The sequence below is a fragment of the Equus asinus genome, chromosome 4 (genome assembly GCF_041296235.1).
Source record: "Equus asinus isolate D_3611 breed Donkey chromosome 4, EquAss-T2T_v2, whole genome shotgun sequence".
Classification (NCBI taxonomy): Eukaryota; Metazoa; Chordata; class Mammalia; order Perissodactyla; family Equidae; genus Equus; species Equus asinus.
Genome location: NC_091793.1, coordinates 117,758,623 through 117,777,586, shown reverse-complemented (window position 1 = coordinate 117,777,586; position 18,964 = coordinate 117,758,623). Strand labels below are relative to the sequence as shown.

General features: G+C 39.2%; 1 protein-coding gene across 5 annotated transcripts in view; it reads left to right on the top strand.

The window, feature by feature from the left end:
- Positions 1 to 18,964, top strand: part of ZNF385B (zinc finger protein 385B) — a 387,462-nt gene that overhangs the window by 75,933 nt on the left and 292,565 nt on the right. For 3 of the 5 annotated variants that reach the window (XM_044768623.2, XM_044768629.2, XM_044768624.2), the window contains exons 2-3: positions 8,420 to 8,571; positions 9,272 to 9,589. In XM_044768623.2, the coding sequence (XP_044624558.1) occupies positions 9,274 to 9,589 (316 nt within the window). In that variant the 5' untranslated portion in view covers positions 8,420 to 8,571; positions 9,272 to 9,273. The remainder of the gene's footprint in view (positions 1 to 8,419; positions 8,572 to 9,271; positions 9,590 to 18,964) is intronic. The other 2 variants (XM_044768627.2, XM_070508197.1) reach the window with 1 other exon arrangement.

Below are 18,964 nucleotides of genomic sequence, written 5' to 3'. Positions count from 1 at the left end.
TCCTAATATTATTGACTATTTATAAACATTTGTATCTCAAATAAGTATATGTTCTCTCTGTAGTTATTTAGCTAGTGCTAGATTTAGTTGTCAATCTATTCTCTAACTGATTGGAAATTTTTACTGGCTTTACACAAAATTAACAGCTTTTATAATTAATATTAATCATTGTAATTTTTATTCTTGCAACAAGAAACATACATTTTTCTTTCTACTGATTGAATCTCAATGTATTAAACATCTAATGATATTTTCAATCCCAGTTTTTTCTGAAATGCACATACATATTTGAAATTGATATTCTGGCATTAAGAATAAAATACACTCCTTGTTCTCATTATTGACATTGTTATTCTATTTGTATATGATGGTAATGTGGACTACTCAGAAGGTGAGGGGTACCAGAAAAAGACATTGATCTACATAGACATGCAACTATTGGGCCTTTTAAAAGCCAAGGTCAAATTAACTGGCAGCTGTGGGCTGAAGCTGACCTTCAGCTGAATTAGTTATAACAATTATTTCATTTTACCAAAAGTTTATGGAGCACCTTCTAAGTGCTAGGCATCTGGTTGGCTTAGGGTATATAATAATCAGTGAGAATAAAATAACCTTGTTTTACTTGTATTTAGGTAACTCAAATGCCCTAGCCTATTTACCCATCATATTACCTAATTTAAAATAATTCAGATCCCTCCTGTACTTTTTTTTAATCTTCTTTCTAAAATTTATTTATTTTTAAATTTTTATTGAGATATAATTGACATATAACATTATATTAATTTCAGGTGTACAACATGACTCAATGTTTGTATATATTGTGAAAAAATCACCACAATAAGTCTAGTTCACATCTATCACCATAAATAGTTATATTTTCCTTGTGATGGGAACTTTTAAGATCCACTCTCTTAGCAACTTTCAATTATACAATAAAATATCATTAACTATAGTCACCATGCTGTACATTCCATCCCTCGGGCTTATTTATTTTATAACTGGAAGTCTATACCTTTGATATCTTTTACCGATTTTGCCCACCCTCCAACTCCACCTCCACCTCTGGCAACCACCAATCTATTCTCTGTATCTAAGAGGTTTTTAAAAAATATTTAGATTCCACATATAAGTGAGATCATAAGGTATTTATATTTCTCTGTCTGACTTATTTTACTTAGCATAATGCCCTCATGATCCATCCATGTTGTCACAAATGGCAGGATTTACTTCTTTTTGTGGCTGAATAATATTCCATCTACCCTACTTGATGCAAGAATTCTACTACTTTACCAGCTTGCCTTTCTTGCTCACTTTTTTGAATCTCTGAAATATCCCAAGTCTGTTGTTATTCGACATCTTAACCAGTTGTCTGGTTCTGGACCACTGTGTCTTTCTTTTGTGGGTCACTAACATCCCTCAGTCCCCTACTGCTGCTCCTCCATGTACGACTTTAACCCCAGGTGCCATTCTAGACTCCTTATAACATTATAGACTTCCTATAACCACAGTTATAGGAAGCTCAGTGTGATGTTTGCATGACTTCACTGATGGCTTTGGGATTAAAAAATAAAAAGGAGCTGTAAGTGGCAAACTCCACAGTTGTTATTAGACATAGAGTTTCTCTGAGTTTGCAAATCAAAGCTCTCTGCGGGTGTTCTCTGTTGTGCAAAGTCTTCTCTGCCCTGTCTCAGGCCTGTCTCCATGTTTCAGGGATCGATTTACCTTTCCACGATGGGAATGCCGGGAACAAGTCTCTCAGATCTGGATCACGGGTCCCCTGTCCCCCAGGCCTAGAGACAATCACAGGCTCATCCCTTGAAGAGTCTGTTTCCTGCCCCCTCAGTCTTTTAAGACTGACAGTGGGAAAATCTCTTCCTTTTGTGGCAATCCTGCACCCATCCACAGAGGGGTGGTCTTTCCCTTTAGTTCCTAAGATAATTTAGGACAACTTCAGAACTTTCTCCAAAGTTGGGTTTATTCCATCTGGAATGACGTCAAATATGGGACTTACACAGTAAAGTCCAGTTTGAGTTTCAGCAATCCCAGGCCATTCTTTGTAAGGCAAGATGTGTTCACATCCTTACTTATGGCTTCTAGGCTCTCCTGATCTCCTGTGGTTAACTGATTGAACAAGAAAACACACTCATCTCCCATTATCTAACAGAACTTTCAGGGACAATACAATTTAAATCCTCTTACAGGAAAGAAATGTTTTGTGAAAGAAAAGATAATTTGCAGAGATGCAACTGTGCCACAGTGAAGACTTTTTATATGATTATGAAAAGCAGATAAAGCTGTTGGAGCCGTATTATCTCCAAAGTCTCCATTATGGAAGAATCCATGTGTTACCTCCCCATCTTCACATGACCGAAAGGTCCTATAAGATGTTTTCCCCAAACAAAGGAGCAGTAGGCCCCCAAAGCTGAATGCAGATCTTTTCCTCAAGGGGAACAAACTGCTAGAGGCATTAAAATGTCAGTTTTTCTTATTCAGCAATTAGTGTCAAGATCTCTTGGGATTCACATTAGAACCCAGCACCCCATTTACAATCTATGTCACCAGCACTCAGCAAAGTGCCAGTAGGTGATGAGAAGAAAAAATCTGAGATGGATGAACGTCTAGTGAAATCAAATACTAAGCAGTAATTTCAATGCAATATAATAAAGCTAATATGCGGCAGAAGTACCCTCATAGCACTTTGGGGACCATTGTGCAAAGGATTCTCCACTGTCCCTCTCCTGAACAAGGAGCAGCAGAATGAGTGCTTCATCTAGTTTATTTTAAGCTCTTTATTTTTTTACGTTCTTTATTTTATTCATTTCTTTAGCCACCATTGGGCCAAGGATAGTGTGTTGTATATAGTCAGTGTTTAATAAATGATCATCTAATTGAATTGAACCAAATATAGCCTCCCATATTTGGATCCTGTTATGAAATAAATGTTGAAACATACAACAAAATGAATATGCGCTACTGACCTCTTAATTTTCCCCCAAATTCTGTATTTTAGGGAAGGATGTTGTTTGTAGTCTGGTACCCAAGAACTCACCTTTTTTGTGTGTTTTTGCTGAGGAAGCTTAGCCCTAAGCTAACACGTGTTGCCAATCTTCCTCTTTTTCTTCTTTTTGCTTGAGGAAGATTAGCCCTGAACTAACATCTGTGCCAATCTTCCTCCATTTTATATATGGGTCACCACCACGGCATGCCTGACCAATGCTGTATGTTGTGCCTGGGATCTGAACCTGCGAACCTGGGCCACCAGAGTTGAGCACGCCGAACTTAACCATTACATCACAGGGCCAGCCCCAAGAAGTCAAGAAGACCCCAAACTTTTTACGCTCCTTTGAAGTAGAAGTTTAGGAGTCAGGACCAGACATTGGCAGCATAGTGAAGTGAGCAAGAATCACTGTCAGAGTCCTGAATCTTTTCCATATGTCTGTTTGTATCTTGCCCAACCATTTCCACTACACCCAGTGCTCCATTCCCTGTGAAAGCTGATTGCTGCAAAGAGCGGATGTCACACAGATGTTGGCAAAAGTGTGCCCATGTTAGTGTGTGACCCACCCCAACAGAATTTGAACTTCAAGTTTTTTCTTCAATTAGAGGATGTAGGACTTTGTCCTTAATAACTGAGATTCTACTTTACAAATGAGTGGTGGTATTTTTTCCTTTGGGGAGCACACTGTTATTATCATTCCTGAAATCTTAAGATGCAAACAGCTGTGTACTCAGCCTATCTGTAGGCTGAAATTATTGACCTTGGTTACTGAGTTCACAACCAGTGCTACACCCAACACACATAAACACACACAAGGCATTCATTTATTCAGCAATTATTTATTAAGTGCCTAGTTTGTACTAAACACAATCTTAAAAGCTGGAGATACAAAGACAAATAAAGCATAGTTCTTATCCTCAAGGGACTTGAAATCTAGCAAGGGAGGAAAATATAGACTTTTCCACAGCGTTTATCACACTCTGTGATAATTTCCTGTTTTCTCCTCTGTATTTCTCATTAGACTCCAGGGTCCCCTCAGGCTGGCATCTCATCCATCCTGTTCACTATTGTTTCCATAGCATCCAGCCCTCTGCCTAATGTCAATAAACATTTACTGAAATGAGTGAGTAAATAAATAAAATTACTTAAATAATTAAAATGATAATATGAGAGTTGGGTGCCAGGCTTCCCATAGGAATAAAAAGCTTCAGGAGTGCAGAGCTAGGAAGAGACCCTGGCAAGAGTAACATCATGAGGACTTCAAGAAAAATGAGGAGTGTGGAGAGGGCCGTCTTGGATTTGGCAGTTAGGAAGTGTTTATGATGACTTTTCAAAGAGAAGCACTAAATTTGGAAAGCAGTTGTGATCCAGCTTGTTAGGGGTTAAGGAATGAATGAGAAGTGGATAAAACTGATGGAGCTGAGCTGGAGAATGAGATAATAAATCCATGGAGTGGGGGCAGAGCCTGTCACACTTATATAGACGTGGGGAGATCTCCTCCCATGTTCTCCATCTGACGTGGCAACTCTGTCAAAGAATGTCTCTCTCCAAACGTGGAACAGAGATGTCTTTACCTCTGAATCATCTTCCTGTTATTTTCAATTTATTATAAAAAGACAATTGGATAACTATGCAGGTCAGGGCCAGTCCTAGAGAAAGTTGTTAAGTATAAATGTTTCCTGATGCGTTGTGTCCTGGTCATTTAAAAATCACTCCTTAGATAGTCACTGGCTATCCCATCAGTTGCTCAAAACCAGCAACTCAAGGGGCCAGCCCCGGTGGCTTAGTGGTTAAGTTTGGTGTGCTCTGCTTCAGTGGCCCAGGTTTGGTTCCCGGGCGTGGACCTACACCACTCATCAGTGGCAATGCTGTGGAGATGGCTCACATACAAAAAGAGGAAGATCGGCAACAGATGTTAGCTCAGGGTGAATCTTCCTCAGCTAACAAAGAAACAAACAAAACCCAGTAACTCAAGGACTAACTTTCTGATTCTTTGACCTGTACCAAAATATCTTATTCCCTCATGGATGTTGAATAGTTGTTCATCTAATCTGATAAAAATAACCCAAAAAAGCATGAAGTACTTGGTCTAGTTGTCCTGACTTGTCTTCCCCTCAGAGAAGACTGCATGACAATCAAGGCAGAACACTGCGTACTGCTCTGTTTAAAATTGGATACCCGTGAAGGCCCCTCTGTCGTATGCAAGTAAAACATGTAATTTAAGATAGTCTGATAAAAAGCCTTTAAGATAGAAAGTGATATTTTTCTCTCTACTTTCACTTTAGCTCACTGTTACTTTCTCCTTAGCCAGAAAGTTGACATTATAAACATTATTGCTGCCATACATATTATAAGCCTAGAAATTATGTCACCTCAGGCCAAAAGTGGACGTTGAGACTCTATCTTGCCTCTCTACCACTTCTAGGTCCTTTTCCCAAGACCTCTGGAACTAAATATATTCTGGTTGCAAGTGGCAGGAGCGGAACTTATTTTTCCCCTGAGAGAGGAGGAAGTGTGGTGAAGCTGGAACTAGGACTGACAAATTGGGACCTGGTAGACAGAATCACCCCACCCCCGGGCGTTGCATCCGCCCTAGAATGCCCAGGAATGTGGTTTTGGAGGTGTGGGGGATCGTCTGTAAGTGAGAGGAACTCTGGGAGAAAATAGAATAGGGATAAGGGTTATGACAGGTGCTGGTATTCAGAGGAGGTTACAGGAGAATCCTAGAACAGCCATTCATTTCATTTTAAATATTTCTGTCTTACCACTTAAAATATGTATATTTAAATAAATCTAAACATAATTTATTTCTAGGACAAATGCCAATCAGAAAAGCACAAGTAAGCTGGCTTTATCTTTTATATGAAAATACAAAGAAGTCCGTTTTTAGATTTCAAATTTAAAATGGAGCATTATGATGTATGGCCTGTTTCTGTGAAATACCATGTGTTAATTAGCAACATGGGGAAGGCCAGCCACCTCCAAAGAGGTTAAATTTTCAGATGAAAGTGTCATCATTCCTCAGCTTGGTTGTTTGAGTTGAAATATCACACTTAGATTTAAATGATTCTGTGAGATGGTATCTGACATAGCCTTGCAATGTTAAAAGTTATTGGTTTTCCTTATGTTTTTCAATGGATTAGTTTTCTAGACAGGACATAAGATATTAATGATAAGCTCATTTTAAAAATTATTTATCTCTTTATTTATCAGTTAGTTCTGTTAATTCTGACAAATTTTAATATTTTAAGAGAGGACACAAAGTAATATATTTGAATATAACTTTTAAATGGCACTGATATTTTCTGAAGTTTTATGAGAAAAATGGCTTTGTGACACCGTGGTAATTTGGATTTAGGGAATAAAGGCAAAAATATTGATATATGTACAGTTAAATCACATTTCAATTATAACTGAATTATTTTCTGCAACTCACCTATAGGAATTTCTTAAATCTGACTTATATATAGTTTGAATAAATTTCAAGGAAGAAAACTGCCTTTGTGAAGAGCTGAAAGGAATAGATTCATATGGAAAATTTTATGAAATAGAGTTCCTTAAAATGGTGGCATCAAGGTAAATTATTTATGGGACAAATAGGTTTTACATATCAAACTAGCAATTTTCTAACAACTCTCTGAAGGTTATGATTTAGCCTATGATACAATGCATAAAGGCACTTTGCAACAGGATATATGAGTGTAAATAATGAGTTCTTTTTGACATGTCGTACACATGGAATCAATATCTGTCTTCATGGTCATACCGTCTACTATAACTCATTTTGTGATCAAAATTTTAAAGATTCAGCTGGTGAACACTCCAAATATGGACTGGTCTCTAGTTTCTCCTTCCTTTCCTTAGAGTCCAAGCCAACTTGGATCAACAGAATTGCTCAAAGCCAATATCTTTCAACCCCCTGAGTTTTTCTCATAGGCAGAAATCCCTCACAAGCCGTGATCCTTTCTTTATCTGAATTCTTCATTCCTCATGGCATAGTATTGGCCACTCAACCAATTCTTACTCATGCATATCCCTTTTCCCTTAGTTTTTGCCCAATTATTCCCTGAATATCATTCTCCTCTTTCTCCTCTGTGGGTGTCTTTTTCTTTATTCTGGTTGAGAACCAAAAACATTGTCATAATCATATGGGTAAGTGTGTGTGAGATATTAGAAAGTACATATTGGTCTTTGCCCCCGGTTTCTGGCACAGAGCTCTGAAAACCTTTGCAATTTCCTAAGTGATAAGAAGACTAGGAGCATCTTTTGTTGTAATATTTGGTCTTTGACTCCAGTTCCTGACACAGGGCTCCTGAAACCCTTGTAATTTCCTTGGCGGTAGGAGTGTCTTTTGTTTTAATAAGGCAACTCTGGGTTCTTGGATGAGGACTAGTTACTGGCAAGACCAAGCCGTGATTAGGCACTTGGAATTTTCAGCACTGCCCCCATTCTCTTGAGAGGGGAGAAGGGCTAAAAACGGAGTTAATGACTGATGATGCCTACATGATGAAGCCTCCATAAAATCCCAAAAGTATGGGCTTTGGAGAGCTTCCAGGTTGGTGAACACGTGGAGGTCTGGGACAGTGGAGTGCCCAGAGAGGCATGGAGCTCCACACCCTTTCCTACAAATCTTGCCCTACACATCTCTTCATCTGATGTTCATCTGCATCCTTAGTGTTTCCTTTAATAAATTGGTAAATGTAAAGTAAGTGCTTCCCTGAGTTCTGTGAGCCGCTCTAGTAAATTAATCAAAGCCAAGGAGGGGGACATTGGAATCTCCAATATATAGCTGGTTGGTCAGAAGCACAGGTGACAACATGGGCTGGTGACTGGCATCTGAATTGGTTGGGGGGCAGTCCTGTGGGATTGAGCCCTTAGCCTGTGAGATCTGATGCCATCTTCAGGTAGATAGTGTCAGAATTGAGTTAAAGTGTAGGACACCCAGCTGGTGTGGCAGAGAATTGCCTAGTGTGGGGAAAACCTCCACACATTTGATGACCAGAGTGTCATAAATGAAGTGTTCTGTGTGAGCAGTAAAGGAGACACACAGGAAAGAATCACACAATAGGGAAGAATCACATTTTTCCCTACACAGAAAGGAAAATTCTGAGTTTTTCCAATCCATTATGAAAATGCTGGTAATATTTGTATTAACTAAAGAAAAAAATTACATATGATAAAGTAGAACTGAACAAAATAGAAAGCCAAGTCCATCTTCATCATCCAAGGTTCTTGAGGTACTGAAAAGTCTCATTTAAAATCTTCACTTGGGTTATAATCTATCATATACACATATCTAAATAAATGAAAAAAATCAGCGCTTAAAAATAAACAAAATTATATCTTAGTCTGTTTTACTCTTTTTATATTTTTCAATGACTAGTTTACTGTATGTTGTACTTCCATTATTTTTTATTTCAGATGTTCTGCATTGCAACCTCATCAAAGATTAAACTGATGTTTATGGGCTAATCTGGAAACCTAAATACAATTTGTTTTGCTACATCTATAAGAAAATATGTTCAAATTCCCACTGGTCAACTTATAAAGGGGCCTTTGGAACACAACCCAATGTAAGTTGCAGACATACTGTGTCTTAGTCTTTGTTTCCCACCTCCTCTCCAGGTTAGCACGTGTCTCTGTTTGCAGGTGTGCAGGTGTGTGTGTATTATATTTACCTTTATGGCTACACATAAGCTTTCTCACAGTTTGGAGTTCATAACATCATTTCTTCCTTCTTTCTTCAATAGCTATTTGAATAGCTATTACGTAACAGGTGCAGTTCTAGGCCAAGGGGATATCCAGAAATGAGGCTACTTCCCCACAGAGCTCACTGTCTGTTGGGGAAACAGACATAAACCAAATAGTTGCACAAATACATACAAAATGCACATGGTGATAGGTGCTGTGAAGGAAGGTCACACAGAGCTGTGTGAGCATGTAACCAGGGATCTGCCTTATCTCCAGGGTCAGACGTGTTCCCTGGACAGGGTGGTACTCCAGCTAAGATCTAAGGGGTGGGCGGGAGTTAAAAAGGGAAAGGACTTGAGAGGTGATGAGAAGAGGGGTGAGGATAGAGCAGAAAGTCCTCCAGACAGAGAGAACACATGTGCAACGACCATAATGCTCAGGTACTTTTGTTGGCTTTTTCCAAGAGTGACCACTGAGGAACTGGGAGACTTTCAGATTAAATCACACTATGAAAATGAATTGGAGTCATACTAGCAAATAAGAAGACGCGCATTTCACAAGCACTTGTACTTTTTTCCCCAGGTATGAAGTACTCCTTAAGTCCTGACAACTACCCTAAAGATGGAATTATGAATATGGCAACTTTTCTACGGGGCTTTGAAGAAAAGGGGATAAAGAACGACAGACCTGAGGACCAGTTGAGTAAAGAGAAAAAGAAAATTCTGTTCTCCTTCTGTGAGGTGTGCAACATCCAGCTGAACTCTGCAGCCCAGGCCCAGGTCCATTACAATGGCAAATCCCACCGCAAACGTGTCAAGCAGCTGAGTGATGGGCAGCCCCCGCCCCCAGCCCAGGGCTCGGGGCCACTGCTGGCCAGCCCTAGCACCAACAACAGCGCAGGTAGGTGGGAGCGCCGGGGCTCCGTTTACCTGGGAGAAATGCTTCTGTTTTAGAAAATGGAGGATTTAGAGCAAGGCTTATCTTTTACCTTTAAACTACCACCACAGTAATATGTATACTTTCCCTACAGGTAAAATCCAAGATCTGTTTGTTACTTCTCAGTATACATTTATTATTATTATTTATACATATTAGATTAGACAAATGTATGTATTTATATGTATTTTTGTTGGTGGTGCCGTCGAGTCAATTCTGACTGTTAGTGACCCTGTATACATCAGGGTGGAACGCTGCCTGGTCTTTTTGCACCATCCTCCCATCTTCTGGTGCTGTATCAGACAAGGCTCCGCTTCTCTTCACAGGGTAGTCATGGCCAGGTTTTTTGGAAGTTGGTGGCTGGGTCCTTCTTCCTAGTCTGTCTTAGTCTGGAAGCTCCGCTGAAACCTGTCCACCATAGGTGACCCTGCTGGTATTTGAAATACTGGTGGCATAGCTTTCAGCATCACAGCAACACGCAGCTGCCACAATGTGACAACCAACAGACAGGAGTTGCGGTTCCCTGACCAGGAAACAAAACTGGGTTTGTTTGATGGTGTGAGCACCAAATCTTAATCACTAGCCCACTAAGGCTGACTATATGTATATATAAACACACAAAATTTTATATATTATGCCATCGACTTGGTCCTGTATCCCTACAGTGCGTGAACATTTCCTAATGTATTTTAAAATGGATTAGTGATGTCACATTTTTCCCCTCTCTGCAAAATGAAGCTTTCTTGGATTTCCTTCGTCTGCTTTCTGTTGGGTAGCGTATTACTTGATAGTATGTAAAAAGCTACAGCTTTATTTGTAACATCCCATGATGCAGGAAAGGAGCATTCATCTTGGGTGTTAGAGTTGTTACACTCTTTCAGGGAGTTGGCAGTAGCCTGCCCCTGCCGGTGGTGTTCTAACGATAGGAACAGGCATTGCCACAACCAGCGAGACTTGCCTCTGGGCTCTGGCACCTCCACAAGCACTTTCTCTCGCCTCTCACCACTTCCTGTGGGCTGAGTAGAGCCAGAGGCTTAGGAATTTCCACGTTCCTGTTTCTGCCCTAAATTCTAAACAGTCTTTCAAATCCTTTATCTTATCCTTAGGCAGCCCTTCCTCCACATTACTGGTCATTGGGTATCTTCACTGTGACACAACTAAAGAAAAATGTGAAGTTGACTGTTAGCCATGGTGAAGAATTCTGCAGAAAGGAGGCCTCCTGCCCAGGTTTACGTGGGAGGACAAGATAAACCTCCTCCTAAATATGGTGGGAGAGCTCCAGATTCCACTCTTGCAAGTGTTGGCTCTGGTCATGAGGCTTCAACCTGAAGGGCGATGAGGCAGGGCAGCCATTTGTGGGAATTTCACTGTGTGCTGTTATGTATTTTTTGATTTTGTAAAGTTATACCATGATCCATCTTAAGCTCCAGCGAAAATTGTTTGCGTGTGCTGTAAATAAATAATTTTTATATTTCAAGCTAAACTTAACTACTTTTTACCCAGTATATAGTTTCATTTCATTATTTTCCCTCAAGCAATACTTATTCTCTGGAAGAACTCAAAGGAACCTATAGGATATAAGATACATACTTATTATAATAATGAAAAATTACTTTTCCATTTTGTATTTGTTTATTGTGATAATAGTTACAGATGCATTAATGTACTGTATTTACATATTAAATATATAGCTGGTGTTAGGTTAAAAACTAATTACTGTTTTATGTCTAAATCAGAGCGTAAACAACCCTAAGTAAAGGTTTGAATGGCATCTGTTAGAATCCAAATATCTGTGCCTAAATTGAGGTTAACCTGTGGCCTCTAATAAGTAGTACAATTAGTAGCTAACATTAATAGAACATTTTCTATGGGCCATATTCTGGTCCTAAGAACTTCATAGGAAGTTTCTCGTTTAATTCTCTCATCACCCCTGAGGTGGGTACTATGATTATCCGTAATTTACAGACTAGGAATGGAAACACACAGAGAGAAAATAATTTGTCCAGGTTTATACAGCATGGAAATGGCAGATCCAGAGTCCCAACCATATTTAATAGTGAAGCCATTATTCTTCATCACTACTTTGCTGCTGTCACCTCTCATGTAATAATAGCCCTCGAGTTAAATTCAGACCTGTGTGCTGTAATGGATTTGTGGTCACGAATGGTTGTTTTTATGGTGAATTATCTCACTTTGATGGTTTTGGAAACAGACAGGTCAAGCTCCAATTCATGAATTTCTCCATTGTTCTCCCATGCTAATGAAATGAGCTGGCTGACATAAAATAAATTTAGCTAAGACATACACAGAATAGTATGGATATATGCTATATGTAACACAAAGCTCATCATTTAGTATAACACAATGTATTAATATATAGGAAAATGGGTAAGAAAACAAGACAGCTTTTCAAGTTGTACATTAGGCATAAAGGACAATTTTCATATACTGATAATATAGTCAGTGACCTATTCTCAGAAGACTTGGAGTTAGCACATGATGAAGGCAAGTCACTTAACCTCTGAAAGTGGTTAGCATTAATCCTCTCATCGGAAAACAAAAGTAGGTATAATAATGTCTCCTTCTCTTTGAAACAGAAATTAAAACATAGATGTATGTACAAAGATGATTATGGTGTGATTTATAATTCCAAAATATTAGATGTATCCTGAATGTCCAATAGGAGGAAGGTTAAATAAATTATAGTACGTTTGTAAGATGAATGATAGAAACCGTAGTCATTAAAAATTATATTTCTGAAGAATACCTAATGGCAGGGAAACTCTCCATGATCTCATGCTAATGAAACAGCGGGAACTAAAGTGGAATAGACCTTAGTGCTGCTGCGTGTGCTTGTGCACAGCGTCTACCGTGTAGCGTCTCTGCTCAGCAAGGAGTGAGCCTGATGTGGTTTTATTTTTTCTAGTCCCTTTCTTCAGTTTTGATCTATCAAACGTCTGTTTCCTGCAGGGTAGCAGCTCCCTTTACACCTTCTCAGCCCATAACTTCTCACTTTTGTATATTCAGAGGGACTCTTTGATTTAGAGGATTCAGTTCTATTTATAAAAACATCCATCTCATAGAAGAATTAAGATTTGGCTAGAAGGATGCTTAGAGTGGAGGATGGGGCACAGTCAGCTCTCAGGCTACCCCTCCCTTGGTCTGCCCTTCTGCCCAGGTAGTGGAGAATCATGGAGGGATGGAGGGGTGGACGTGTCCTTACCTCACAGCCTTGGCAAGGTTGCAATGCTATTCTTAGTAGGTGATTACTACACTGGTTGTCTCTGTGGGCCACAGGTGCTCCTAACAGATGAAGAGCCTGAAATGGTCTCTTACACATTGAGGGTCCCTCAGATTTACCTATGTCTTCCAGCTTACCCTCAGTTGGTGGCAAAAGGCCCTGTTCCAGAACCGTGTGTAGCAGTCCTTTCAAGATTGTGTCTTCTATTCTCATCTGTGTACCAATTCTTGCGGCTTGAGGGCATGTACAGAGTCTATCTGACAAATAACATTCCTCTTGAAAACCTGGAGCTGCTGGGAGCTCAGGCAGGTAGACATGGAGCAGGGTATGTGGGCTTCTACACATTTCTTTTCCCTGCTTAGTTACCACAGGTGACACTGGCAGGTCCACTGACAAAGCAGCTACCTAATCAGGGAGCAAAATGCCAGTCTCCCTTTTTCACCCCTTGCTTGGCTTTAAGGAGTGTTATTGGCTGAATTGTGTCCCTCCAAAAAAACGTATGTTGGAGTCCTAATCCCCAATACCTCAGAATGTGACCTTATATTGAGACAGAGTCTTGACAGAGGAAATTAAGTTAAAATGAGGTCATTAGGGTTGACCCTAATCCAATATGACTGGTGTCCTTATAAACAGGGGAAATTTGGACAGAGATGCACATAGAGGGAAAATGATATGAAGAGACAGATGGGAAAAAGGGCCATCTACATGCCAAGGAGAGAGTTTCAGAACAGATCCTTCTCTCACAGTCCTCAGAAGGAACCAACCCTATCACCACCTTGATTTCGGAATTCTAGCTCCAGAACTGTGAGGTGATAAATTTCTGTTTTAGACACCCAGTTTGTGGGACTTTGTTACAACAGTCTTAGCAAACTAATACAGGGAGGAAAAGAGTAGCTCATTTCCTCCCCAAAGGGGGAAAGATGTGTAGTAGAGTCAGCCATCCAATAACTGCTAATTGAAGAGGTAACTCCCCTCCTCTCTGTCAGTCTTACAGTGTTGGGGTTGGCAAGGGTGGGAGTGGGGTGCACAGGGTAGTGGTTGAGACTTGAGCTGTTCCTCTGAGTAAGAAGTGACTGAGCCCTAACCACTGTCGGTTCTTCCACTAACCTCAGACTTCAGGGTAGCTAGAGGACCTTTAGATCTCAGTTCTGTAATAACAGGAAGATTCTTAGAGGGCACCTTAAAACTATTCTGCTGTGTGTGTGTGTGTGTGTCTCAAAGTACATCAGTCCCCTTGTTTGTGGGGGATACGTTCCAAAACCCCAGGGGATGCCTGAAACCATGGATAGTACTGACCCCTATATATACATATATATATATACAGACATACCTATGATGAAGTTTCATTTGTAAATTAGACACCATAAGAGATTAACAATAACTAATAATAAAATAGAACAATTATAACAAAATACTGTAATAAAAGTTACCATAGATCTTAGCAACCTTAGCATATGATTTTTTTACCTTCCTCATTAAGTCGAGAATTTTCAACTTTTCACTTAAAGGAAGCACTGTATGGATTCTCCTTGGCTTATCTGAATGGCCAACATCACTACTCTCGTGCTTTGGGCCATTATTAAGTAAAATAAGGGTTACTTGAACACAAGCACTGCCATCCCATGACAGTTGATCTGATAACTGAGATGGCTACTCAGTGATTAATGGGCAGGTGAGCAGCACATACAGCATGGATAGGCTGGACGAAGGGATGATTCATGTTCTGGGTGGGACAGAGAGGGACAGCATGAGTTTCTTCAGACTACTCAGAACGGCATGCAATTTAAAACTTATGAATTATTTCTGGAATTTTCCATTTAATATTTTTGGACTGTGGTGGATCATGGGTAACTGAAACCACAGAAAGTGAAGCTGCAGATAAGGGGGGCTACCGTACCAATGTAATTTTTTTCCTACGAGAGGGAGTTGTGATGAGTAGCAGCAAGATCCCTTTCCCAGCACTCTCCCTTGCTAAACATCGTAAGAACCCTCTGGGCTGCAAAATGAGACTCAGAGGGAAAGCAGCAGAGCTTAGATAACTCGCTCTGTGTGTGGAGGATCACCACTCCTTTCCCCATCCAATCCCAAGGGGTGGGTGGAAATAACAGGAACCACAAATGAGTCTTGGCTTCAGACAAAGTAGTGGCATGCTTCCATCCCTCCAAGGATCTACAAAGACAGTAAGATCCCAGTGTTCCTGGCCCCTAGCAAGGGTGGGCAGATGGATCCGAGACAGCCTCCTGATTTCCTGTGGGCTTAGTGAGCACTGAAGCTGCTGTGTGAGCCTGGTTACCTCCTAGGGGCATCTGAGAGGAACAGGAAGCGGCTTTTCCTGCAGCCTGGATTAGAGCAGTGGCAGGAAAATGTTCCCATGTGTCGTGAGTGAAGTGCACACCTCCCTAAAGATCCCTCATAGTTGGGAACAAGGGAACACTCCATAGTATGGGCATGAGCTGATAACCAAATACCAGACAGAAATAGGAATATCTCAGCAGATACTTGTGTGTAGAAATGACAGCCAGGCCATAAACTCTCCTATCTGGGCCTTGGCACCACATAAGCTCATGAGCCCCCTCTGCGCCCCAGGCCAAATCTGGATGCAATTCTGGGGAAAGAGTAGGTTTCCATTACCACGTGGGGTGGAGTTTGTATGAGACAAAGGAATTTATAATTAGCAGATTTGCCTTTAAAGATTGGCTAAAGTTTTTCAAATAGAAAGGAAATAATAAAAGAATGAAACTTGGCGCTTTAGAGAGGAAGAGAAAAATGGAAAAAGCAGAAATATAGGTATATACAATAACCTATCTGTATTAGTCAAGGTTCTCCAGAGAAACACAATCAATAGAATGTATCTGTGTATGTGTGTATTTATGTGTGTGTGTATACATATATAATAAAAAATATTTATTATGAGGAATTGGCCCACACATTTGTGGAGGCTGACAAGTTCTAAGGTCTCTACTCAGAAAGCTAGAGACCCAGGAGAGCTGATGGTGTAGTTCCCATCTAAAGGTTGGTAGGCTCAAGACCCAGGAAGAGCCAATGTTTCAGTTCAAGTCAGAAAGCAGGGAAAAATTGATGTCCCAGATCGAAGGCAGTCAGGCAGGAGGAATTCCTTCTTATTCAGAGGGGTCGGCCTTTTGTTCTATTCAGGCCTGTAACTGATTGGATGAAGCCCACCCACATTAGGAAGAGCAATCTGCTTTACTCACTCAATAGACTTAAATGTGAAACTCATCCAAAAACAAACTCACAGAAACACCCAGAATGATGTCTGACTAAATATCAGGGCACCCTGTGGTCCAGTCAAGTTGACACATAAAATTAATCCTCACACTATCCTTTTCTGCATGCATTTTATAAATCATATTTGATGATTGAAACAAAAATTATAACCATCTGATACTCAAGACAATGATATTTAAAAGTAAGGAAGTTAAAGAGAACTTAATGGAAGTAAGGTTTCTGTACTTCACTTGAAGTAGCTAAATGGTGATACCAGTAGATTGTCATAAGTCACATGTGTAGATTGTAATGCCCATAGCAACCACTCTGAAAATTATACAAAGAGAGACAATCAAAAAGAATATAAATATATCAAGATGGAGTCCTCAGAAAGCGTTCAAGTAACCCAGAGAATGGCAAGAGAAGAGGAACAGAGAAAGGAGAACCAGAGGAAACAAATGAGGAAATGGAAGATATAAGCACTAACATGTTAATAATTACCTTAAATGACCCAAATATACCAATCAAAGGACAGGGATTTTTAGAGTGGATTAAAAAAATTACCCAACTATATACTGCCTACAAGAAACTCACTTTACAGTCAATGACATAAGTGGGTTGAAAGTAAAATGATAACAAGGAATGTCCCAGGGGCCAGCCTGGTGACACAGCAGTTAAGATCACACGTTCCTCTTTGGTGGCCTGGGGTTCACCAGTGCAGACCTAGGCACCACTTGGCAAGCCATGCTGTGGCAGGCATCCCACATGTAAAATAGAGGAAGATGGGCATGGATGTTAGCTCAGGGCCAGTCTTCCTCAGCAAAAAGAGGAGGATTGGAGGCAGATGTTAGCTCAGGGCTAATCTTCCTCCAAAAAAAAAAAAGACTATGCCATGCAAACAGTAATCAACAACAAAAAAAAGGGCAAGAGTACCTATATTAATATCTGATGAGGTAGACTTCAGAGTGAAGACAATTACCAGAGACAAAGAGAGATATTACATTGTGATAAAAGGTTCAATCCACCAGGAACACATAATGATCCTAAATGTTCATGCGCCAAACAACAGAGTCTCAAAATATATGAAGCAAAAACAGATACAGCTGAAAGAAGAAATAGGTAAATCCACAATTACAGTTGAAGACTTCAACATCCCCATCTCAGAAACTGATAGAATTACTAGACAGAAAATCAGCAAGGATTTAGAAGATCTGAAAGCACAATCAATCAATAGGATTTAATTAATTTACGTAAAACTCCACCTAACAACAGTAGAACACATGGTTTTTTTCAAGAGTCCGTGGAACACTAACCAAGAAAAACCGTATTTGAGACCATGAAACAAACCTCAACACATTTAAAAGAATTATAATCATACACAGTATGTTCTCTGACCATAACAAAATTAAACTAGAAGCCAATAATAGAAAAATGACAGGAAAATTAAACAGCATATCTCTTAATCCAAGAATCAAGGGGTAAGTCTCAAAGGAAATAAAAAAGACATAGAACTTAATGAAAATGAAAACACAACATATCAAAAGATGTGGGATGTAACTAAAATAGTGCTGAGAAAGAAATTTGTAGCACTAAAGGTCTCCAATAAATAAGTCCCTATGTCAAGAAGCTGAAAAAACAAAAGTAAATCCAAAGCAAGCAGAAAGAAAGAAATGATAAAAATTGAGAGCTTCTGCTATGAAAATAGGAAACAATAGAGAAAAATCAATGAAACAAAAAGCTGATTCTTTGAAACAAATCAATGGAAATTTATAAGCCTCTAGCAAGAGGTGAAAAGAAAGAAGACACAAATGGAATAGGTAATATTACTACAGAACTTGCAGCAATTAAAAATATAATAAGCAAATACTACAAACTTATATTCATAAATTTGATAACTTAGAAGAATGAACCAGTTCCTCAGAAGCCAGAAAATACTAAAGTTCTACCAAGATAAAATAGACAATCTGAATAAGCTTATAGCCATCAAATAAATTGAATTCATAATTGCAAAAGTCCCCAAAAATAAATTTCTGGATCCATATGGTTTACTAGAGAATTGTACCAAGCATTTAAAGAAAAATTAACATCAGTTTTACGTAATTCCTTCCAGAAAATAGAAGAGGAAGAAATACTTCTCAACTTATTTTATGAGTCAGTATTACCCTGATACCAAAACCAGACAAAGACAATATAAAAAAAGGAAAACTACAGACTAATCTCTCTCATGAACTTAGACTCAAAAATTCTCAATAAAATACAAACAAACTGATTCCAGTGATATATGAAACAAATTATACACCATGACAAAGTTGAATTTACTTCAGATTTGCAAAACTGGTTCAACAATTGAAAATCAATAATTATAATCTACCATACAAATAGCTAAAGAAGAAAAATCATATGATCATATCACTTGATCTAGGAAAAGCATTTGAGAAAACCCAACACTCACTTATGATAAAAGCTCTCAGCAAGGTAGAAATAGAGAATTACCTAGATTTAGTAAAGAGCACCCACAAGAAGTCTACAGCTATCATCACACTTAATGGTGAAAGAATACTTTTCTCCAACAGCAAAGTAAGGATGATCACTCTCACCTCTCTTATTCAGCATTGTACTGGTAGCTCTAGCCACTGTGATAAGGCAAGAATAAATAAATAAAAGACATACAAATTGGAAAAGAGGAAATAAAAGTCTCTCTCTTTGCAGATGACATGGTCTACGTATAAATCCCAAAGAATCTACAAAAGAAGTCATAGAACTAATGTGTAAGTTTACCAAGTTTGCAGGATAGAGGATGAACACACGTAAATCAGTTTTATATCTATATGCTAAAAATGAACACATGGAAACCAAAATTTTAAAACAGTATC